The sequence below is a fragment of the Podarcis erhardii genome (assembly GCF_964252035.2).
Source record: "Podarcis erhardii genome assembly, chromosome: 6".
NCBI classification, from domain to species: Eukaryota; Metazoa; Chordata; class Lepidosauria; order Squamata; family Lacertidae; genus Podarcis; species Podarcis erhardii.
In genome coordinates this window covers 21,960,246-21,985,379 of record NC_138510.1, presented here as the reverse complement: position 1 = coordinate 21,985,379, position 25,134 = coordinate 21,960,246, and the positions used below count along the sequence as shown (strand labels likewise).

At 39.6% G+C, this 25,134-nt stretch overlaps 1 protein-coding gene across 13 annotated transcripts in view; it reads right to left on the bottom strand.

Moving 5' to 3' along the window:
• Nucleotides 1–2,498: 2,498 nt before the first annotated feature.
• Nucleotides 2,499–25,134, bottom strand: part of ZMYND8 (zinc finger MYND-type containing 8) — an 84,204-nt gene continuing 61,568 nt past the window's right edge. For 11 of the 13 annotated variants that reach the window (XM_081867523.1, XM_081867526.1, XM_081867528.1 and 8 more), the window contains 11 exons: nt 21,548–21,682; nt 20,584–20,736; nt 19,710–20,207; nt 16,145–16,510; nt 14,596–14,786; nt 11,259–11,339; nt 9,177–9,255; nt 8,438–8,677; nt 8,054–8,211; nt 5,583–5,672; nt 2,499–3,926 (listed from right to left, as the gene is read on the bottom strand). In XM_081867523.1, the coding sequence (XP_081723649.1) occupies nt 3,825–3,926; nt 5,583–5,672; nt 8,054–8,211; nt 8,438–8,677; nt 9,177–9,255; nt 11,259–11,339; nt 14,596–14,786; nt 16,145–16,510; nt 19,710–20,207; nt 20,584–20,736; nt 21,548–21,682 (2,093 nt within the window). In that variant the 3' untranslated portion in view covers nt 2,499–3,824. Of the gene's footprint in view, nt 3,927–5,582; nt 5,673–8,053; nt 8,212–8,437; nt 8,678–9,176; nt 9,256–11,258; nt 11,340–12,942; nt 13,012–14,595; nt 14,787–16,144; nt 16,511–19,709; nt 20,208–20,583; nt 20,737–21,547; nt 21,683–25,134 lie in introns of those variants that run through there. The other 2 variants (XM_081867520.1, XR_014157883.1) reach the window with 2 other exon arrangements.

Here is a 25,134-nt window from a genome sequence, read left to right as displayed (position 1 = left end):
TGAAGCAGTAGGGAAAGAAAATGGGCCTTTGGGCTTGCTGGTGCACTAAAGTGTTGTTTGGAAAAGGGGTATCTGTCAGTCCCTCACAATGACCCCCCTCCCCCGTGACAGACAAGCAAGCAAACACTAAACTCAGCTACTGGTAATATTACAAATCTATAAAGGAAAGCCCAGCTTGCAGTCCTCAATGATCAATTCTGTCTTAGGCACTTTTATGTAGAAGTGGCGCTGTGGTCTAAACCACAGAGCCTAGGACTTGCCGATCAGAAGGTCGGCAGTTCGAATCCCCGCGACAGGGGGAGCTCCCATTGCTCAGTCCCTGCTCTTGCCAACCTAGCAGTTCGAAAGCATGTCAAAGTGCAAGTAGATAAATAGGTACCTCTCCGGTGGGAAGGTAAATGGCGTTTCCATGCGCTGCTCTGGTTTGCCAGAAGCAGCTTAGTCATGCTGGCCACATGACCAGCTCCCTGTACGCCGGCTCCCTCGGCCAATAAAGCGAGATGAGCACCGCAACCCCAGAGTTGGCCATGACTGGACCTAATGGTCAGGGGTCCCTTTACCCTTTACCTTTAAGCTTCACTGAGTGCCAAGGGACTTCCTCCCCAGTAAACATATCTAGAGTGAACAAGAGGTTACCGAAGAAACATGCATGTTCTTGGGACTGCCCATATTCACCCTTTAAAAAGTCCCTTAAATCAAGTTCCTAACTTCAGTCTTGCTCTTACAAGCCACTTTTCCGAAACTTGCTTTAGCAGTTTTCATTCCTGTTGGTTTTTTTTAAAAAGTGGCAGTAACTTACAAGGGCTGACTTCTTTTATTCTGAAGCAGTGAACAGCTCCCATTAAGTCCACTCATTTCAGTAGGTCTACTCTTGAGTATGACGTAAGTGGGATGCAACCCTGTGGTCCTAATGGTGGGCTCTGCTTCTACTCACCACCAAAGCAGCTGTTTTGGGTGACGAGTTTAATGAGACCATAGATCCCACATCTCTTATCATGTCTAGTTTTACCCACAAGCTTCCTGCTTCTTGGCGTTAAATGTCAGATGAAGTGACGCAGTAGTGGCCTACTTGTGATCAGGATCATCATGATTATTTGAGAGAAGTGTCAATACGTTTTTAGTCAGAACACAGTGTGCTTTAAATAGACTGGCAAGCAGCAATGGTTTTTAAAGAGCCTGTGTCTCTTGAAACTGATCAAGTCCAAACTGTGCATAATATGTAAACTTGTCCATTTTCCTGCATGAGTGATATTCTACATTTTGAAAGGACACTGGACTTTGGTGAACAACTTTCCCCAAAGACTATAAGTTCACTCTCAAGTGGTTGTTCTTGTCTGTCTTGGGGCCTCACAGTACAATGGTCTACAGAACGGAAGGGTTCAGTGTCTTAAGATGGGCTTTATTGTTGGCAGGACTGTGGTGGTAGCTGGTGGCATGATTCATAAATCACAGAATTGTAGAGTTGGAAGGGACCACGAGGGTCATCTAGTCCAACCCCCTGAAATGCAGGAATCTTTTGCCCAGCATGAGTCTCATACCCACAATGCTGAGATTAAGAGTCTGAGCTACTGTGATGTGAGGTGTGAAACAGGCTTGACTCTCTAGTGGCAAATAATTATTGCCATGGTGAAGGTTCACATTAGGAGACCCCAAGATGCTGGAAGTCAGTTTTGATGACTCTGACAACCCTGAAATTGTTTTTTCCTCCTCCTCTCTCTTTTTCAGCATTTGACTTGCCAGCCAAAGCTATGAGAAAGCAAGAGTGAAATACAGACAGTAGATTTTTATTTTGTTAAAAGGAAAGGAACAAGAGAACAAAGAAAAAGAAAAACCAAACTAGTAAAGGTGGTATTAGTAAGCAGCAAAAATTCTTCAGCCTCTCTGCCCCAGGGTGCTGCTCTGGCCTCATTTGTTTGAGGTTAGGTTGGCTGGGGCTCAGTCCTCCTCAGAGGCACCTCAATTTTGGAACCTGAGATAATTTGATGTACTTAGCCTTATTTAAGCATCAAACAGACAAGACTTATTAGCTGTGCGGAAAAGCAAGCAGCTGACAAATTCTAAAATAAATAAAAAGTAAAATACCTCTTACTCTTCTGTGTCTGTTCAATGTCCAGGAGGCAGATGAAAACAAGAAAACATCTGCATATTTGCTAATGTTGAATAGGAAGGCTGCAGTGCTCTCAGAACAGTTTCCATTGCTAGGCAGAACAAGTGAAGGGAATAATATAAAATTGTAAGTAAGCATGACAAGTAGTGATGCAGTTAAGTATCAACTACCATAGAAATACAGCTGGATCGGAATGGAGTTGTTGTTTTTAAAGGACACATGTAAATGTAACCTGGCTTTCAGAAGGAAAATGGAAACCCAACATGACCCATTTTTTTTCTAAAATAGTTTAATTAAAAAAAGAATTAAAGAAACTTAAAGAGCCCTGAAAAAACTGGGAAATCCCAAAGCATATTGTGCGTCACCTGCTTTAGTAAAAGAAACACAATAATCAAAAAAGATATTTAGTTTAATACAAATTTTATACAAAGAAAATGTGAAAAAATACTTCCATATGCTAAAAGCAATTATGCTTCACAAATAAGGCCAGCTAGGCTATCTTTGACACAATGCAATTCACAAATATTCTGCTCCTGATTTTTTTTTCCTTCTAGCTTTTTTCTTCTTCTTTCCTCTAATGTGTGTACTAGCTGGAGACTGTACAAACTGCATCCTTTATAAACAATGGGAGAAATCAATATGACTAAAATGTACAACAAAATGTACTGGAATGATATAATACAATTAATTTGCTCATATACATACATCACCTTGCTTTGTTCAATGCTTTGTTTACACAACATACAAAATGGTACTACAGTTTAAGTGTAACAGACAGTGTTTTCATGGGTTACTTTCTCTCTCATACTGTACTGTTTCATGCTTACATAAAAACATAAAAATCCCATAATACATGCTCTATTCCAGCATCAATGTCCTTTGCCCTCGTTTCCTGGTAAAGAGTCTTCTCCATCTATAGCTCTTGTTCCCTTTGAAAACAATTTCAAAGTCCTTTGGACACTTAAAAAAAGAAGCAGCAGCAATACAACTGAAACATAACCTAGTAGGAAGCATACGCCCCAAAATCCATTTTCATTATCTCTGGAACTATTGATCTGATTTTTAGCTTCCGACTTTCCTTTTCTCTTAGCATGAATGAAATTTAACCCCCCCCCCTTTTTGTAAACAATCTCTCTCATTTTAAATATGAAACACAAAATATGTCCTTTAATATACGAGGAGCCTTAAGATTGGAAATGCTTGATTTAACAAATTTAAAACGGCAAGTTCCAGCTTCAGTTGCACAAACCAATGTGCAGGCGTGTGTTTTTTTCCGTCTCCAAAGGCAAGGCAAGTGGTTCAGTCTTCTCATTCTTGATTTATGTGTGCAACTGCAGTTCCCAGAAAACCATTTCTCTTGGTGGTGTTTGTGGCAAGTCTGATTTAACCTTTCCTTCACCAGCTTCCAACACTCCTTATACGTCGAAGTCAATACAAATATAAAAAGGAGATGGTACTCTAACATCATCCACAAAATGTACATAATTTACAACAGAAGCATAGATTTACCATGAATTTTACCAGTCCTCAAGCTTTTTAAAGCCAGCGCTAATGCTTTACATTAATGTAGTGTAATAAATGCTTTGTACACCTGTACAAAGCTAAAAGTCTGAACCTTTGAGGTTAATCCAATGAACTGCGGGGATTTTTTAAAAAACATTTCTATTACAGAGACGATTATATACTCCAACAGCTGCCTGGATTCCTTTGTTAGCAGTTAGACTCTCCGTACTTGGACAGGCATTGTTGTCTGAACATATTGAACTCCTGTTCTCATTGCCACGGTCCCAGCTGTAGGGCTTACTACTACGGGAATGGTCTGTGGATTAAAACCAAAACACGTATGTCAGCAACCACAAGCACAGAAATGTAGGATTGCCTGTCCTGAGAAACCCTCAGCATGATACTACCAGGGAAATAAAGGGCATAATACATAATAATACACTACTGGACATAATAAGCACTCTGAGCCGTGTGCAAGATATTCAGTACCGAGTCAAAAAAATGAGTTTTCCTATTCCTTGCTATATAGCCTCAGACCTGTGTGTAACTTTCCTCTCAATATAATTGCAAGCAATCCCTTAAACAGTAGAAATCTGATTAAAAGCGTTTACAGTTTCTGTATTACACAAATATTCTGTCTAGTTACTAGAAAAGAAACTATGTATTGTTTAAACAATGTGTGTTCACTCAAATCAGATGGTAAATCCTGGTCTTCAAAGTGCTCACAAACCAACAATTTACAGGAGACAATGGGCACAACAGCTAAAAAACAAACCATGATTGTGTTGTTTTCAAAATGTAGTAACCTGGAGACTTCCATCACATGTACCAGGAACTAATCCAGTACTTTCTTTACACAAACTGTAGGATGAATATTGAACCATGCTGATGTGTTGAGCCCCTTTAAGGCATTAGGATTTATTACTAAACTCATATATGCATTCCACAATAGCATTTGGTCAGATGTTGCTAAAAAAACATGTCTAATACTCACATAGTAAGAGAATTAGTGGATTTGGGCACTGTGCCTTCGAACAGTAGGATTGTTAGCATTATGACCACAGTAGGTCAGTAAATGTACATGGAACATTTGGTATGGCCAAACAGAACATTTGGTACTGACCATTGTAAATTATAGAATTAAATGTCAAGTAGGGCGAAAAATCACCAAGGCTCTCCCTCCTGCTATAAGGTAGTATTGTTAAAAATTAAAACAGGATCACCAGGACATCTGATTTTGAGGAAAACATGCCACTCCAGAGGGATCAAACATGGTCAGCAAAGCAAGGTAAAACTCAACCAACAGAACTTTCTAAGGTAAAATCATTTTAGGCACAAGTAAATCCCAACACCACCCTCCATCTTCTAATTGTGGCGGAAAGCTTTTTTGATACAAGAAGCTCCAAGTTCACTTTGTTATGAAGAACTCTAGCTCAGTCTCTCTGTTGAGCATTTTTGGGCCTGAAGAGCATGGGATGAATAGTTAAACTTTTGCTTACCACATGGTGATTGCATAAATTAACAGTGGCCTAATTCCTACATCACAGCCAACATTTCCTATCTCAGCAGTAAAAGATCATGACGTACAATGGCAATGCGACAATTCCAGAAACACAGAATATATATGCAATATTGTTAGGGCTCAGTTTGTTTGGCATAACCTGGATAGTGCTAAAATAAAACTTGTTCGTATTGCACAAAGGAAGAGCTCGCCATATCTTCAGTAATGTTTACCCCCCCCCCATGCAGCTGTAACTATGTGTGAACGTTGGCTAGTTTTTGAATCCTTGGTTGGCTCTATGATGAAATTATATGGCATGAGGGAAATGGAGATGTTGTACGGCAAAATAAGGCGTTTTACACTGCAAATATAGACTTGGGACCGGTGAATTCATGTCCTGATAACACAGGAGAAAACCCCGCCCCCCACAATAGATAATGAGCTGTTTCAATGCCAAAAAGCAGTACTTACAATTGTGGGTTGAGTAGTTGGTATATAGGTGGTGGTCTGCGGGACCTGGACCAGTTTTATAGGCTGGCTGCTTGTCACACCTGTTGCTATCTGCAGAGACAGCACAGGCAACCTCAGCAAAAGGTTCAGCTTTTACATAAATGCCACCTATTTTTTATTATTGTAGAAATTTGTCAGATGTTTGGCTTGCGTTAAAATTTGCATCTCAATGAATTCACAGGTTACTTTTTTTGTTAATGAAACCAAAATTCAAAATATGAATGTGAGCAATGTATACAGCTTGATGTTTCAAAAAGGTGCAGCAATTATGTGAAAGCAATTTGAGATTTTCAAGCAAAATGTTCCATGGTAGAAATTGTAGGCACCCGACATTTTCTTTGCAAATAATGCCAGATCATAGCAAAACACAGCACTGCTACAAGCACAAGAGACTGCTCTTTTAAAAATACCCTAAATATGTGTGTACCTAATTAGTCAGTCAAGGTTTTTTGGTAAGGCTCATCACCAATTTCCAATGCGTTTCAAGCATCCCCCTCAATGAAAAAAGACATAAAATCTAGAGAACAACTTATAAAGTTTTATGAGTTAGGTTCACAGAAAGTGTGAGCTCATGAGTATACTGGAGTATATGTTCTCCAGTAATAGTTCAAATGAGACATGATGCAATTAAAGTATTGATGAAGTAAATAATATATTGTTATTTTACTAAACACACAGGGTTTGGGAACGAAGGAATAAATATGCAATTCCAGCTCTTCATAAAGATATTGGTTTAATTAATTATCAGTGCGACAATGGTTATTAACATCTCTGATTAGAAATCATATCCTAATCCACACCATCTGAAGAATGTTAATTGATATATACAAGGATATACATGGCTTATGTAGCCAATGACATCTTATGTATTCCAATGCCTACCATTTCTGTGGAGAAGTTAGGGTACAGAATTATTTGAGGATATGGTAATTTGAGCAACAGTTTCAAAGTAGAGTTTTAGGTGCATGGTAGAAGTGCCAGGGCATGCTGTGTGAGTGTATCTACAGGGCATATATAATCTGCAATTCAAAGGAGCTAGAATAGAGAAAGGTCGTTGGGCATTCATGCACCCAGAGCAATAGCTTTGACTCAATGAGACTCAATGAGACTCAATGAGAGTGGCAGAATATTGCATGAAATTTCATTAGGGCATGGCGTGGTGAAGGTCAAAACTATATAGCAAAGTGCTGATGTTTCTCCTAGAATTTCACTGAGAGACGGGCACCATTAACTATTCCTACCTGCAGAGTCACTTCCAGAGAACAGCACTGGCTGGACCCATGGATTTATGTTATGGAGTCCCACAGGGCTCCATCTTATCCCTCATGCTGTTAAATATCTACAGTATCCCATCTGGAGAGACTGTGCAGACACTGAGTCAGTGTTTGGATACAGTGATAGGTTGGACTAGGGCTGATAAATGGAAATTGAATCTGGTTAAGATGGAGGGTGGGTAGTCTCTGGTCCAGGAATTAAGGGGTTGGCTTGTTCTGGATGGGGTGGCATCCCCCCCCTTGATGGAGCAGCTTCGAAGTCTGGGGTACTCCTACAGGCCAAAGTGTCACTGAATATACAGGTGGCTTTGGTGGGGCCTATATCCAGATCTGGCTGGTTCATCAGCTGTGGCTGTTCCAGGACTGAGATAGTTTGGCCTCAGTAATCCATGCTCTGATAACCATAACATTAATGCAATGTGCTTTACGTGAGGTTGTCCTTAATAACAGTCTGGAGGCTGCAACTAGTATTGAGAGTAGCCAGAAGAGTGCGTATCACTCCAAGTTCTGAAAGCACTACACGGGTTGCCAGTGAGCTTCAGGGTCCAATTCAAAGCGTTGGTACTAGTATACAAAGCCCTAAAGTACTTGAAGGAGTGTCTTCTGCCATATGTCTAAGCACACAGTTTACAATGGGAGGGGGCCTTCTTGCAGTACCAACACTGTGGATACCAAGGAGGGTGAAAAAGTATGAGAGGGATTTCCTCTGTGGTAGGGCAGCCAGAATTTAAAACACATTTTTATTTGCCCAGGCCTTTGGAAGGAGATAGTATTATTTGGGCACTGTCATTTTAATTAATGATTTTGGAATTGGTCTTATAAAATTTCATGTTGTCAGCTGCCCTGGACCCTCTTAAAGGAAGGAAGACTGGACACAACTAAATGAAATGAATTATGAGAGAGCCTAGATACATTTTGGTCCCTTCCCTTAAGAAATAACTTTGTAAGATTAAAGACAAATCTCCAAAATGTGTTTTAATTCTTATGAACCCTCAAGAACGTTAACAGGAAACCAGAATTCAGTGTTTTAAACAGTCTCACAAATTTTACATGAAGGGGGTTGTGGTTAAGTAAAGAAGTATGTTGTAAGCCACCTTGAGTGTGGTTTTAACTTTGGAAAGGCGGCTTACAAGTAAAATGACTGATTGAAATACTTACTGTAACACTCTCCTTGCTCTTTTCAACAGCTGCCTCTTTTTCTTTTGGAGTACTGGCAGTTTCTGTAGGTGCCGGCTGTGCACTGGAGGTAGGCTGGGATGATTTATTTAATGTTTCTGTGCTAATTTCAGGATCCGTTTCTTGCTGTGTTGCAGTTGCTAAAATGAAAACAAAGGATTTCTAAATTATGTAACTGGATAATGTTCACTCACAAATAAGTTAAAACAGTTGTGAGGAACCTTTGGCCCTCCAGATGTTGCTGAACTACAACTCTCACCATCCCTGGGTATTGGCCAGGCTTCATGGAACTCATGGGAATTGTAGTGTGGCAACATCTAGAAGGTCAAAGGTTTCCCACACTTGGGTTAAAAAGATATTGTTTACCTGACTGTGTGCAGGACTTCATGTGTTCTGGCCAATGGGCTTGCTGGCAAGGGTAGTCGCAGTAACTGGTATTCCAACAACAGTAGAAAATTGCTTCTTTTTTGCAGTTGGCACACCACTGCTTCTTTTTGGTTTCATCCACAGCTTGTTGCTTTTCCAGTTCCAGCTGCTTCTTCACTTCAGCAATCAAACGATCTCTTTCCTGTTCCAAACTCTGACGCATTTCAGCCATTGTGAGTTCTAGTCAACAGACAGACAGCATATAGTCAACAGTGGGTCCAAATGGTAATTTAGAAATTTAAGTTTTAGCTCTAGATGCATTAGTCACTTTTAGATGAAAAACAACAGCTTCATTCTGTAACTGCAAGTGCAGCATTAGGCAACAAACTAGTGATTATTGGTTCTCATGAATGAACTATAAATGAACAATTACTATCCAATTTGCAGTTTAACTTGCTTTCTGGATTTCAAAAAGAGTAAGCATATTTCCATTCTCAAAACAGTATATATTTATATTGTGGTTCAGGAAATACTATATTGAGCTGGTTCAGATGTCTGAACTGGCCCACTCTAACTGACCATACATGTGAGGAACAGTCTAGGATGGCATGTTCCATCACATTTTCTACTCTTTCTAGGGAGGGCAATTTGTGCTATCACAGAGTTGCAGCTGAGATACTGCCATGGCCTTTTAAAAAACAAGTGGCAACATCATTATTTTGAACTGCATTTTTTATACCCAGATTGTGTTTCATTTCTGAAAGTTCCTGCTGATGTAACCACTGAAGCTTTTCTATTTCAATTCTCAAACGACGAATCTGGAATATCAAAGAAATAATTAGGTCACTTGACTAAAAAAAAGTCTTTATCAACCCTATGAGTTTTGGATTTAATTTGCATAAGTTTGCATATGAACAAAATGATTCTGAAGGGGGAAAAGCACCCTCTCTTGGTTTTTAGATGATACATTTCTGTTTCCCAATAATCACCATATCAAAAAGGCATTCCAACCTGTGTGTAAAAAGGGAGGAATGATTCCTATAGATTTGTATGTATTTACTATTAAAAATAACTAACATTTTTTATAACCCATGGCTCAACTAATGAAGGGTATATTTAAATTGACTAAATGAGCCCCAGAAAAAATATGGACTTTAGAGTTCCATGATTCATACTTTCTATTTCCCTTCTTCTAAATAAAATTTCAAATAAAATAAAGTAAAAAAAACACACGCACACACAACAATACATAAATAGAAGTGCTTAGTTTGCTGGTTTTAACCAGTTATTGCATGATTCAAAAAGAGCACTAGGAATTTATGCCAACAGTGATGAGAAACAAGAGCTTAAAACATGGCAAATTTTGTCCTTCTGGTATTTCAAACAGTAAACAGAGAGGAAACTAGGAGACCGATCAAAAAAACAACTTTCACACTCATAATAAGAGATTTTCGCAAAATTCATCAGCAAAATGGATAGCAAATGGAGCGATTTTTCTCTAATAATACTGCTAGGGAATCTGTACACAAAAAAATGAGAGTCCTTAAGAGGAACCTACATATATTAAATATGTATCCAGCAGAATTTAAAAGAAAGGTTCTACATGAAGAACTCAATTTTTTTTAATGTTTCGTACAGTCTGAGGTATATGGACCAGGATTAATATTGTTAGCACCGTAGTGAGTGACAAAAGTGCCCCAACTGATTTAATTTTCATTTTACTGCTATTAAAAGTTTTGCTTGTTTTATGTTGTAAGCTGCTCTGAAAAAGTTTTGTTATAACACAGGCTATAAAGGTAGTTAGTAAATAAATAAACATTCAGAAAAATTGACTTTAAAGAAAAATAACTGGTTTTTTTTTTTAAAAAAAAAGAGTCAAGGCTGTTTTTTAATGCAATGTCACGATCAGCTTGCTTCTGTAAATCATTAGTTGCCTACAGAACTCTGAGTAACATGGGCATCGCACAGTCACTCTCTCCCTTGCTATGTGGCATGAAAAAGAGAAGGGTTAGTTAATGTGCCTGAATCACAGGAAAGAAAAAAGATAAGATACTGAAACTCATTTCCCCTCATCCTTTCCTTCTTCCATGAAAACAATATATTCACTAAACAAATTGAGGTGGTGACACTGGCTGTACTCCTATGTTTAAACAATGGTTTAGCCCTTTGTGTGCAAGCCAGAATAAGCTCCCTGTCAATTGAGTATTTCAAATTGTAAACTGGGCCTAAGATATTTTGCTTGTGTAAACAAGTTAGATTTAGAAGGCCTGAAGGAAAATCCTGGAATAGCTAGTCTGCCATGCATTTAAGGAAGTACAATGGTACCTCTGGTTAAGAACTTAATTCGTTCTGGAGGTCCATTGTTAACCTGAAACTGTTCTTAACCTGAGGTACCACTTTAGCTAATGGGGCCTCCCGCTGTTGCTGCGCCACCGCCACGTGATTTCTGTTCTCATCCTGAAGCAAAGTTCTTAACCTGAGTTACTATTTCTGGGTTAGTGGAGTCTGTAACCTGAAGTGTCTGTAACCCGAGGTATCATTGTAGTACTATTATATTGTCATTGTCCTGCGCAGTAGTAGCAGCTTTTAGCAAGAGCAACCTAGTTAAAATTTCATGTTATAAACTTTAATGAGCTCCTCTCTCACACAGTATGCAACCAGTAGTTTTCACAACAGTTGGTATTAGATCAGACAAGAGGCCAGAACTCAAATACATATCTGCAGAATATTTAAAAGGCAGATTTCTACTTATTTTTAAAGTGTTTCACATTTTATTTTTTAAAGAAAAAAATGTGACTTGCTGATGGCAAAAGACACTGACCTCAGCAATTGTGCTTCCAGTGGTATTTTTTGAAAGGTCATTGTATATTTCTGTCATTGTTCCTTTTATGGCATCCATCATCTGTTAAAAAAAAAAGTTTATTAAGGAATTAAAAGTGATCTTGCTTTTTAAATTTCTTTATCCCGGGAACATTCCATAATTTCTTATGTAGGATATTATAAAAACTACTGACACACTTTTCTTTGAGTGGATTTTGTAAATCTCATATCAATAATATAAAAGAAACCCAGCAACCACTGCATCTTAGGTCATATTGATACCTCTTGACCTCTGAGATTCATCCACTCCACACACAATGGATAGAAGTGAACAACTGAGCTTTAGGAAGAACTTTCTGCAATAAATGCTGCTCAATAGTGGAATGAACTACCTTGAAGGGTTGCGGACTCTCCCTCACTAGAGGTTTTTAGACAGTTAGATGGCCATCTGTCAGGGATTCTTTAGCAATGATTCCTGCATTGCAAAGGGTTGGGCTAGATGGCCCTTTGGGTTGCTTCACACTATATTTCTATGATTCTATGAACTTGGGTGGGTTTCTGTGTGTGAATAAAAATATCACCTCTCCATTTAGTTCTTTTGATATCAGTTTCTAATTTCACCATGAGTAAAATCTCAGGAATCAAATAACAAGTGTTTATACACAGCCATTATAAATGATTGCATGCAACATGATTGCATACCTGCCGGGGGGGGGGGTATCTGTGTGTGCCTCAGACTACAATGTGGGGTGCCACGTGCTATGATTAAATCACTTCAGAGTATGTTTAGTTTGGTAGCCAGACAACTGGACTCTCAGACATGTGGCGAGTTCATAGTTCACTATTTACTTGTTCAATCTGAATGCCATAGGTTCTCTCTAGATGGTGTTAAATTACAATATTGCCATGTATCTGTAATGCCATCAGAGCATTCAAATCACCAATCACCATGTCAAAACACAGAATTCCATGTTGGCATTATTATAGCAGTTAGATGTCAAAATGACAATCAGAATCCAACTCTATTTGCTTGCATCCATCAGACACCAACAAAGCATTCTGGAGCCGTTTACTTTTAATTTTAGTCCTAATTTATGCATTGAGAGTCTGAAATGCAGTACTCTGGGAATCTGTTCACAGTCTACCATGCAAGTTGCTGATGCAGGATCAGATGTCAATATTCATGAGGTAGTAAAATGGATCAAGATACCTACAGGACTGAGATGGGAGAAAGAAACTGCATGAACTTTCTAAACATCGTTTGTGACCTTATACATGGCATCAACTCACTGAGCAGTTTAGATAAACAGGGCAGATGCCTGTGTTTCTCTCCACTTCATGGAAATGGTTACATTGGAACATGATGTGAGGAATTCCTCATTTTTGCTTTTGACGTCTATGTTTTTTTAAAAGTAAGGTTCAATTTAGCTCTCTGCCTAAATTTCTTAATTAAATAAAGTTACATCAATAGAAACTAGAATGGCTTCTTAAAATAAAGACAATGGAGGGGGCAAATGCACTTTGTAAACATTTAAAGCACCACCCTTGGATGGCTCATTTTTCATCATTCTAAAACTTCTCATTATGTTTAAATGAACACATTTTAGAAGAACCACTTCACATAAGAAGCAGGAGTTGTTTTTACTTCATGATTTTGGTACCTGAACAAAAATGGAATTACTTACTTGTCATTAATTGTTCTTCCAGTTGTGCTGCCCCTGTGTGGTCTCACTAGTGGTGTTAAGGTACGCCAGCTGTAACACACGGGGAAACTTTCACAGCAGTATTTTAAACTGGCCAGCTATGCACTTAAGCTTGATGTTCAATGAAGCACCTGTTTACAGCCTTGCCTGCTCAGTTCTCATTCTGGCCACTTCTCCTTTGTCTTCCTTGAAGGAGTCCAGGTAGTACACAAGGCTAGTTTACCCAGGCAAGAAAGTATGGCTGAAAGATGCTGACTTGCCCAAGGCCAACCGATGAACTTTATGACTTACAAGTGATTTGAAATCTACTATTTCTCTCTTGCATACACAGAATGTGTAGCAAGTTTTTCAGGGAGAAGGTATGCAAGACTAGGCTTTACAGCCCTGCCTAAAAATAAAAATGTCAACCCTTCATATACAGTCCTTTATCTACCACATGTGTACCAGAGCCTAAAGCCTTTGGAACTGTTGTGTCACACCTTGCACACACTAATTACAGGACAGTTGATCCTCTATCCCCACTCCACCATCAAAGCCCCATATTTGTTTGGCAACCATGTTTGGTAACCGTAGCTGAAAGTGCTTGTCCAAAGATGCTGGCTTTCCCGAGCAAGACCCAATTGGTCACTGTGGCATACCACTTGCCCAGATAGGCCAAGCAAAGGCATCATCTTCCTCGGCTGCCAGAAACTCATATAGCTCAGCTACACCCATACAGCTGTATCCAATGGGCTCCTGTACCAATAGCTTCAATAGAGATAGCTTTACATATCTGTAAGACTACTCTGTCCCAAGAAGTGCAGGGCTTAAGGCTATTGCTGTGACATCATTGCTCTGTACACTGAAGTGGAAAATACTCAGCTCAGAATACCATATTCCCCCGAACAGAATATCAAAAATTCTCTCTTGTAGCCTTTATGCTAGAACACCTACATGGTGCCATCTCAGAGTCTTCCTTCAAATTCCTCCACAAAGGCCACCTTTTCTATTAAGCCTCAGGCTTAATCTTTAGATCCTCATCTCCAATTGGAGCAAAGTTTAAGGACATAAAACTATATTTCCTTGTATTAATTTTTCTCTACTTTTCTCCTACTGCTTAAATATAGATTTAGGCTCTTTGAGGCAAGCACTTGCATTTGTTTTCCCATTATTATTTTAATGCACCATACAGATGGTTGTCTGTGCTAAAAGAAACATGCACGAAGTAGAAAAAAAAGCTTTGTCAAACATTACAGATAAGTCTGATAAGTACTAATAAAATTATGATGTGCATACATATATCCACACATGTTGGGTTAATAAAATTTATCCATAAATGTATGTTAACCATGCATACATTTGGGCTGTTTTTGTCTCTTCCCTCCATCCCTGACCCCAAAACCCAAGCTTCTGTTTTTGGAGAACTATGGCAGGAAAAGTTGCAGTGCTTCCAGCTACACACCAGCAGCCAGTTTAAAATATTGCTGTTAAGGTTCTTCCACGTGTTCAAAGGTTAAACTTATCCACATCACAGGATGAGGAAAAATGTTCAGGCAAGTGGATAACCTGCTTTGTTGCACATCAGCAACTGCATGAACTTCAAAGTAAAACTTGTAAGAATGTAGTGCTTTTTAAAAACAAAAACAAAAAACTTACTTTACTAGTATACTTAGCAATATCTGCAGCCACATCTGCTGAAGCTGTTGCTATTGGCAAGTCTGTATTAACTGAAGATGAAAGTGTACTTGCTGATCCAGAACTGGTTACTATGGAAACAGGTTGAGTGCTTGTAACCAAGGTAATGGTTGACGTTGAAGTACTCTGAGTAATTTCTTTTTGCTGTACAGCTAAGGACACAAAACAAACCCACAAGTGAATCACTGCAGATTTCAGTGAGTTTGAAATGTCAAAAAACAGGCAAACCAATGCTAAATAAATGCTGTTCAATAGCCTTTCACATCTCAGTCTAGAACATTTGTGTTGGTGGATTGGTGTGTGATGCTCCCATAATACTTCTTGCAGTGGTGACATACCTTATTCTGTGACATTATGCTTGCATAACTGTGTAAACCAGGGCAGAAAACAAGGCAGTTAAGGATTCTTAGGGCAACTTTTAGTGAGTGTCTATGCTGGTTTCACCAGCCACTGGAAAATACTCCTTAAAATGTACCATGTCACAAAGTAGTGAACAAGCTGTTGAGTTATTAGGAACTGTTCCAGTATGATATTAAGCAAAATGGGGCAGGGAGGAAGGGGGAGTCTGCAAATTAGGTTGACACCCCAAAATCTACAGATTGCATCTGTCTAAAGATATTAGGAAGATTTAATTAGATTAGTATCTGTTAGGTGCAAATTAAATTTCAGAATTAATTAGATTAAGAACTGCTTGGACAATAATAATAATGGCTGTTTCCCCATTTTTGGAAAATAAGAAATCTAGAAATTACTTGGATCTATCCTCTTAAAAGGTTGGCACTCTTCATTTTCATAACCATGTTTCACAGAAAATAAAAAACCTTCTGTCATCACATAAAAAGGGATCAACATGCTCTTTAAGGACACTTTATAACCAATCAAAATTATATGATGGAATCTAACATTGCACAATGGGACTTCATTTTCCTCACCTCTTCATTGCAGCCATGCCCTAGTACCCAGTCACACAAACAATTTGCACGGGAGGGTTTGCTAACTCTCCAGAGCAGATTTTAAGTGTGTGGGGGGTTAATAGAGGAAGGGACTCAAGCACAGACAGCATTAGATACAACCTATATTGTGCATCTCCATATTGATACTGCAGTTCACATTCCAACTAAAATGCTGCAGATAAACAAATTATTCTAAGTAGTGTTGTACCTTGGCTCCCAAATGCCTTGGCTCCCAAACGCCACAAACCCGGAAGTGAGTGTTCTGGTTTGCAAACGTTCTTTGGAACCCGAATGTCTGGTGCAGCTTCCACAGCTTCTGATTGGCTGCAGGAGCTTCCTGCAGCCAATCGAAAGCCGCGCCTTGGTTTCCGAACATTTTGGAAGTTGAATGGACTTCCGAGGTACCACTGTACACTTAAGGACCACACTGGTGGAGCGATTTTGCATTTTCATATCTTTACAGGACAAATTTATGGAAGAATAGTTTGAAGTACTTGAGCACAATGACCACAGCAAAAATACAGCAGTGAAAATAAAACGGGAAAGGTGATACATACCTTTCACGGCCTGTCTTGTCTGATATCTTGTTCCTTGGGAGGACTGAGGTTGCTGCTGCTGACTCTGTTGCTGCTGCTGTTGCCTTTGCACCTTCTGCATATGCCATTTCTGAGAAGAAGTCTGAAATTTGTTTGAAGAATTCCATACAACCCGTTGGACTGCTGGGGCAGTTTCCTTTGGTAGAAGCGGCCTCTGCTTCTTCACTGGGCTCCCGGTGGCTGCAGCTGGAGTGCTGGCAGCAGAAGTAGTGCTTGTTGTAGCTGTGACACCAGCTGGAGGAGTCTGGGATGCGGATCGAGTAAGCACCTGAGTTTCAGCTGGAGGCTGACTACTTACTGTTGAAGAAGGTGGGGTTTTAGCTGCAGCTAAGTGGGTAGAAAAAAAAACATGATATTTTTTACTGACAATTCAGGTAATACAAAACAAAACTACTGTGAGGAACATAGTACAACAGATATCGATGCACATAATTATTTTTCAGTGGGTGAAAGTTGCATTGTTCATTGCCAGCTGACAGATATCGGTGCACAGAATTATTTTTCAGTGGGTGAAAGTTGCATTGTTCATTGCCAGCTGACTTTCAAAAGCAATTTACACATCACAGACCTACAAATGCCATCTTTTTGCCTGCAGAGAAAATGTGATGAAGTAAAAGAAAGTAAACCAAGTTCTGTGGGGTATATGTTTGTCACTCTAGGAGCCTCTAAACTTTCATTTTGACCCTTCCATCATCTACTCTGGAACTATTTTTAGTCCCTCACATCATATAGATGATGCCTCAAAGCTACTATTTATCCTTGTTTTACACTGACATATATTAGGTTTTGAAACGTCTTCATTCAGATTATGAAACCACCCTTAATTATTGCATTCTCAGCAGAAGTTTCAGGAATTTGCTACTATAGGCAGCACACACCAAGATTTCAAGACTCTCATGATCACACGTTCCCTGGTGATTGGATACTACTACAGTAGTACCTCGTTTTGCGACCAGGATCCGTTCCGGAGCCCCAGTCGCGGGCTGAAAAGGACGCTGGACAAAGCACCGCGTCTGTGCACGTGCGCGGAGTAGTTTGTGCTTCTGCACATGCACGAGCAGCGAACCCGGAAGTAACCCATTCCAGTACTTCCAGGTTTGCTGTGGACGTTTGACGGAACGGGTGTGCGACGAGGCGGACGCTAGACAAGGTACCACTGTATAAAGAACACAAGTCATATACATGCTGCCGAAAGCCAGGGAAAATGAAATTTAAGTAAGAATGTATTCATTTGTTTATTTAAACTAATTGTAATATATGCAGTCCAAACCAAAAATTAAATAAAACTCAGAAACTATAGAACAAAACACAGAATTTGCTTACAAATAACACCAGCAACAGTGACACAAATTCAACTCTCCCTCTCTCACATTAAATACCGAAAGGTTTGAAATAATCTCAAAAAAAAAAAAAACCTTCTTGAAATGTTTCTAACCTTTCTATCTACCATCTGCCTTGTCTGAGCATTGCAGAATACAAATCATGGATTGGGAACCAATGGTCCCTCTAGATGTTGTTGAACTCAAACTCCCATCATCCAAGACCATTGGCCAGACTGGTAGGGGCTTATGGGAGTCCAACATCTGAAGAGTGACAAGATACTAATACTCTGTACATAATGACAAAAGCTAGTGCAATCTATAGTACAGCTGCATGTTTTCAAGCCACTGTAGCAAAGATACATTTTTGGAAGATACAGTTGAACCTCCATTTACATAATCCTCTGGTTATGTAAATTTTGGGATGCGTGCGGCAAACCCAGAAGTATTTTACTGGGTTTCGCTGTGCACGCATGCACAGAAGTGGTCCTCAGGTTGCGGAAACCTTGGGATCCGGACCTCTGGAACGGATCCCGTCCGCAAGCGGAGGTACCACTGTATACTAATGCCTTGTTTTTTTCAGCAGGGTGATTCCTTCATCTCTCCTTCCTCACCCTTGCCCCCTACAGTTGTAGAAGCACACTACAGGGGCACAGGCCACCTGGCTCTGTACAGCACAGTGGGATGACTTCAGGTATATTCAAAGTACACACAGTGCATACAGTGGTACATGGGGGTGGGCTGCTTCCCCACTATGCACACCCATTTCCCATTTGCGGCTGCGTGAACTGCCCCTAGCAGCCCTGCTTCCTGGGCTGCAGTTTAGGACTCAGTTGTGCATCCCTAGCCCTATTCATTCCAGCAGCATTCATCACATGTCTGTGCATGCAACTGAAACAGTCTACTTTGATTATTTTACAAAATTCAAAACTCTGATAATTCTAACCTTATTCTTCAAAATATTTGTTGGGAAGGAACTTTCTCATAGTAAGAGCTGTTTGACAGTGGAATGGACTCCCTTGGAAGGTGGTGGACTCTCATTCACTGGAGGTTTTTAAGCAGAGGTTGGATGGCCATCTGTCATGGATGCTTTAGCTGAGATGGCTGCATTACAGGGGATTGGACTAGATGATCCTTGGGATCCCTTTCAACTCTAGACTTCTTTTAGAGACTTTTAGAGAAAAGCACATCAGTATCTTATGTTGAAATCGGACTGATCACAGTCTGCTAAACCTAAACATGCTGTTCGCCTGTGTTAGTATGGCTAGGCTCATTTTAGCATGCAGAACAATTCGCTTTGCAGGCCTCTATTTCTGGCACCTTGTGGAATGCATGAGCTATATTCATGGGTTAGAAGCTGATTTGTTAATGGTCCTGCAGTGGGGCTTTGTGGTCCTTTGATCCCTTTCTGTTTTTACTATAAGCACAAGTACTGTATTTTTCGCCCTATAGGATGCACCGGCCCATAGGACGCACCTAGATTTGGGGGGGGGGAAATAAAGGGGGGGAAATTATTTCCCCCCCCCCCCAGGCACGGGGCTGGGGTGGGGGAAGCTTGGGTCGGAGAGCGATGGCGAAGGTGCATGCAACTTTGGCATCGCCCTGGGAGCTTGCGCGGCTGAGGGCGGGGGAAGCCAGAGCTTCCCCCGATCCCAGCCCCCAGAACGGGTCCCAGAGCGATGGCGAAGCTGTGCGCAGCTTTGGCATCGCTCTGGGAGCTTGCCGGGCTGGGGGGATAGCTTCCTGAAGCCTGGAGAGCAAGAGGGGTCGGTGCGCACCGATCCCTCTCGCTCTCCAGGCTTCAGCGAAAGCCTGCATTCGCCCCATAGGACGCACACACATTTCCCCTTCATTTTTGGAGGGGGAAAAGTGCGTCCTATAGGGCGAAAAATACGGTATTTCCTCAATGCTCAAACAGTGAGAAAATACAAAGACAGCATTTGAACCTTGTGCAATAAAGGTTTCAAAATCGATATCTATATGTGCATGTTTGACAACATTGAGCAAATATTATTTGAGAAGTAATCCTCAAAATAGCTGCACTGTTAGATTTTTAAGGAAAATAAAATTATTTCCACCCCATTCTAGAACCACATGTTCACACACACACACACCACATAAGGTATCAGGATTTCTGGGACCACAGACCTCAAAGTGCTTAATCTTAGATTGCCAATACGCATAACAGGAAAAAGTATATTTTTTACCTTCTTGCTTAGGAGGAGATTCCTTGGGTTCTTTTTTATTTTTGCGTCCCTCACGCCCACACTGATCTTCACCTAGGTCAATAACAAGTTCACTTTCTGAGTCAGAGTCCAGACCAAGATGTACTGTTGGCGAGTCAGTCTCATCTTTACCTTTCAACTTCTCTTTTGTTGGATGTGACAAGCTTTTCCCCTTTTCAGAAACTTCTTTATCAGAGTCTACATTTGCCTTTTCTTTGACAGGGGTATCTGTTTTCTCCACTTCTGAGACTGTACTTTTAATTTCTTCTTTTTCTTCAGTTGGTGTTGGTGGTTTTGGTTTTTTTTTCATGGCCAAGGATTCTTTGTCACTTCTTGCACCTTCTTTTTCTTCTTCTTCCTGATCGTTCTTGGATTTCTGTTCATCATCACTGATATATTCACTATCACTAGAATCTGACTTTTCAGAGTCCTCTGAGTCGCTATGTTCTACTGCAACATCTTCAGATATTTCATTGATCCCTAAGAATAAAAGAAGACTATTTATTTATTCATATATTTCTACCACACACGTCTTTACAATTATTGAGGCTTATAAAACTTAAGAATTAAGCCATAGATATAAAATAATGAGCACACATACATTGTAACAGACTAATTATATACCATACTTATAATAATTCTGTGAAGTAGGTTGTTCAAGTATTAGTTTTGCAAGCAAGGTTCATTTGCCTCCCCAAATAAAGAAGATTTGAAGCCTGGTTTGCTAAGATGCAAGCCAAACTCTCTGCACAATGGACAACACACCATATTTAAGATTTCCCCTCATTTATGTTAAAATGAACAATGTTTCAACTCTAATGCCTTCAATGCAAATTTGATATTACCATGTGCATACCTAACTGTGCTTTACAGCTCTCTATTGTCTTGTCAAGATTAAGCTGGAACCTGCTGCGAATTTGCCGCTTTGGGGAAATCAGTGGCGCAGGTGTGGATTGCTGCTGGACTGATTCACTCAACTCTTTCAGATCCATCTCAGCTTTACTACGATCTAGAATATTAAATAAAAGTGTTTTCATTACGTAACACAGCTTAAACAGAAATTGTTTATGTCAAGGAAAAAACCTAATTCAATCAGTCCACATTCAGTATTAATACTTGGTAATATTTACAACATATATTACATTTCAAAATAAATGCTGAACGACTATTTGGAAGCATGTCTGCAACCCCAGAAACAATAAGGCTGCTTAAATTTCACAGAAATTGATCAGATTTCAATTTCAGATTTAATTTTCACTGAAGTTGATGTGAAGGTTTGCAGTCAAGGAGTACAATTGAGTATAAACTCCTTCTATAATCAAAGCTGTACTGAGTGAGAATTAAGAGTCCAGCTCTGATCCTTGATTATGCTGATGTGAAAACCTTATACTGTCGCATACTTAGCATAATGCTTTGTCAAGCCCTAGTCAGTGCTCTCACAAAACCTATCCATCAAAGTTATACAAATTGCCCAAATATGCCAGGGGGCTTTTCTAAAGTGAGGCTGATTGGGAAAACCACTGGTATCCAAGGACCAGAGGATTTTGTCAGAAATATTTAGTTTTATACAAGAATAAGGAACTATGGTTTTTGGTAGTAGAGCAGGTAAGCAAATATCATTTAGTTCTCAGAATCCTGTATCTGCTTAACTATGTACTTTCCCATATATTTTTAAAGCATTTAAAATATCCTTCAATTGAATGAAATTGAAGTGTACCTGTCCACATTTATGATTCTGCACTCATAGAATCACCTTGAAACTTCTCATATAGCAAATAGCATAGATAAAATGAAAGTTGGTACTGACAATTTTAACTCACCAAGATTAAGATTCAGAATGCTTCCTGGAGTGGATGTTCTTTCCTGTTTAGCAGGCGTTGAGACTTGAGGAGAGAAAGGTTTGGGGCTGCCAGATAAGCTCCCTGCTTGGCCTGTCCTTGTTGGTGCTGGAGAAGCTAACAAAAGTAGACAATTGACATAACTGCCATTTCAAAATATGACTGAAACCCCTTATTCAAGTATGACCAAGGTCTTGGGTCCACTCTGTGGGATTTGTAGCATTTTTGCTTTGAACAGGAACCCACCCCCCACCCCAGTTGTGGTTTGCACTTACTGGATTTTGCATTGCAGATTAGGTGTGCAAAGAGCACAAAAAATCAGTATTTTACATTAAAAATACATTTTATGAGAAAATACACTGAAAAAGGTTTATTTTATACAAAATGTGTACTAATTAAATGCAGACTTTGCATGTTCTTTCAGAAAAGTGAGTAGGACGGAACAGGAGTGCCAGTGAAAATGAAATGAAACAGGAAAGCAGGAGGCTGCTTGATTCATCCCTAATCCTTCCACAGCATAAGCAGTGGAAAATATGAGGGCCCTTATTAAGTAGCTGCACTGGAATAAAAAGAGTGCAAAAATTGTGAATTTATTGAAACAATTTCAACTGAGAGTAAAATTCTCTTTTATTATGTCAAGTAAGAAGATTAATTATACCAATGATGTGTTGATTAACATAGATAACTAATTAGTTAGGAATGCTTTCAGATACCATCAACTTACCAGCTTTCACTTTGGAAAGGAAATACCCAGTTTTAGGACTACTTCCCCATTTATCTCTGCCCACCTTAGATACTCGTAAATTTCACCTGTATGTGGATTTCCTATACCATATTATTCTCAAGACACTGTTCCAACTTGCTAAATCAAAATGAACTATTTTGAAACATGACTGAGCTTCTCTACAGGCTTTACAGCTTGCTAGCTAGCTTGCTTGCTTGGTTAGTTATTAAGATAGTTTAAATTGAATGTCTTGCAAACAAGTATTTATCAAATTCTAACATGCTCCTTTGCCAGCAAGTTAAGCCAAAGAACCCTAGATTAATATTTGCAAAGCAGAGAAATCTTTCATTATACTTTTTAGCCTTCAAATTTAAGATGCTTCATGTCATCACTTCTTCTAATAGCAAACTCAGGTGGAGAATAGCAACAAGACTGTAGCCAAAACAGGGTCACAGAGAAACAAGGAGATATCAGCATGCTTGGAAGAATGCCATGGTCTGAAGAAGTTGGGTTTTTTTGTTGTTTTTTTTAAAGCAAACTAAAGTGGCAACAAAATGAATAGTCCAATGAGGACTGAGCATGCTTAGTACTTATAGAATAAAGAATGACATCTGAAAAAGAAAAATGGAACAATGGGCTGGGAGAGAAGGGAGAAATGCCTTGTTTGGAGAGAATGGCTGGCTGGAACCCGAGCAGGAGCTTCTTTTATGTGGAAGGACAAAATTTTGCAGTGTGTTGCAGGTCCAAGTTTGTATTCTTTCAGGTCACAGTCCTGAATACACATCAATAGAAATATCTGCACCAGTTTTCTTGCCTTTATATGAAATAGTGAGGATGAGTTGGTGGGAACTGAATGTCCATGGAACTTGAAAATTGGAGGCAAACCCAAATTTCCTTCATAAACCTCACAAACACAGAGCAAGAGACTGTTTTAAAGCATTAAGACTGCAATCCAAACCTGCTGCTGCAGCTCTCTGGAAGTTCCAACGTATCTGCAACCCACCCACTTACAATGGTGGCAGAAGGTGGGGAGGGCAACAGATCAGGTCCAACCCCTGTTGGTGGCAAGAATAGCACAAGTGTCCCTCTATCAGGAGACTGGCTGAGCCAGCAGAAGCAAGTAGAGGGATGCCTCCTCATCCTAGAGTTACGGAGGTTTGGACTGCTGCCTAAAATATGCCTTTCCAGAACCCGGATTTCATTACCAGAACAAATAATGGCACATTCAGGCTCAAAATTCCATTTTGTCCAGTGCATCATAGTATACCTAATATATGAATCAAATTAAAAGCCAGGCGTGCCCTTATGTTTGAAAATGCATGCCACCGATACACTGCACAATACCAAGTCCAAGATAATTTGCTCCCCAGGTAAAGATCTCAAGTTCAGAGTGTTTCTGTAATAGAGTAATGAGTGGAAAGATGAGTGATAGCAGGAATCCGAGTGAGTTACAAGTGAAGGAGTTCTGAGAAAGGACAGTTAAGAGAATATGGTGAGCAGGTAAGATCAGAGAGGAAAAGCATAGGTGAAAGGCTGGCAGTTAGGGTAGATGTTGAAAAAGGGACTTAGAAGTAATACATGTTATTCATAACTAACTATTTTTTCTTGTTTATTTTATAAAGTTTACTGGTTCTTAAATTTATCTATGTGTTCTGGTCTAGGTCGATTCTAGAAATAATACATTTCCCCCTTAGGCTTACTTTGATGTGCACAATTAAGCAAATAAAGGAAGATTCCTATTGCTCTCTGTAACTTGGTAGGTGGTGGCAGCAGATTAGAGATTACTGGGTACTTGGTCTACATTCCAAAAAGGAAGATGATCATAAACTTCAAAAATTATCTGATTCTCCTCCAATTCAAATTTTAAATGCAGAGCAAGATTCTTCATATTATATGTTCAAATGAAAAGAAGTTGTGCAATATTTTAAAAATGGAAAGCAGTCACTCTTGCAAAGAATTAAGCAAATATGCAAGAGCCTAGCACAATAGTAAATGTTAAGAAAACTTCCTGATGTTAATAACATAACAAATAGAAAATTCAGCCATGCCTAATGAAGAGAGAAGACATTCATGAAGGAACAAATTAGGATACCAATATTGGATCTAATACAGCTTTTTTGTAAAGTACTGTGCTGACACTACACATAAAAAGCCCTGGGGGGTAAATGAGGAGTCTGTAAACAACTTGCGTTATACACAATCTATTTTTGCATATTTTTTTTTAGCTTATAGTGCTAGATATTGTTGCTTCCTTGCCTCTTAATGGTAAGCATGTAAAGCTAAATTCTAGAAGAGATTTTTAAAAGCTGGCTAAAAATAAAAGAACACCATGGCAAAATGGTCTTTGTATTCTAGTCCCTAACTTGTCACTCTGCACTACCTTTCAAAATTCAGTATTCTGTGAATTGTAGGTACCTTCCTTGCAAACCACTGCTGATACTGGGGCAGACACCCCCTCCCAAAGTTACGCAGTCCCACTGATGTGTTCCTTGCAATGACACTTCCAGTAACTTTAAACAATAGCTCCTATCCAAGGAGACACCAAGACATCATATTCCCCATTGCACCTAGAGAAGGTGGTATGAAAACCTGACCCTCTGGACCAAAAAACGCATCCTTCTTTTCATCCCATCAACACACCGAAGTATCAGAAACACATTTCTACCTGTTCCTGCTGATCCAGATGCTCAGATCATGCCCCACCTCCCTGGTTCTTAGTTCTCCAGTGCAATGCCAGTCTGACCTGACATCTTTTGTTGAACAATTGCTCTGGATTCTTTCCTAAATGATACTCTTCCCAGGTGCCTTTGACCCACCTTGAAGTTAACACAAATCCTCTGCTATT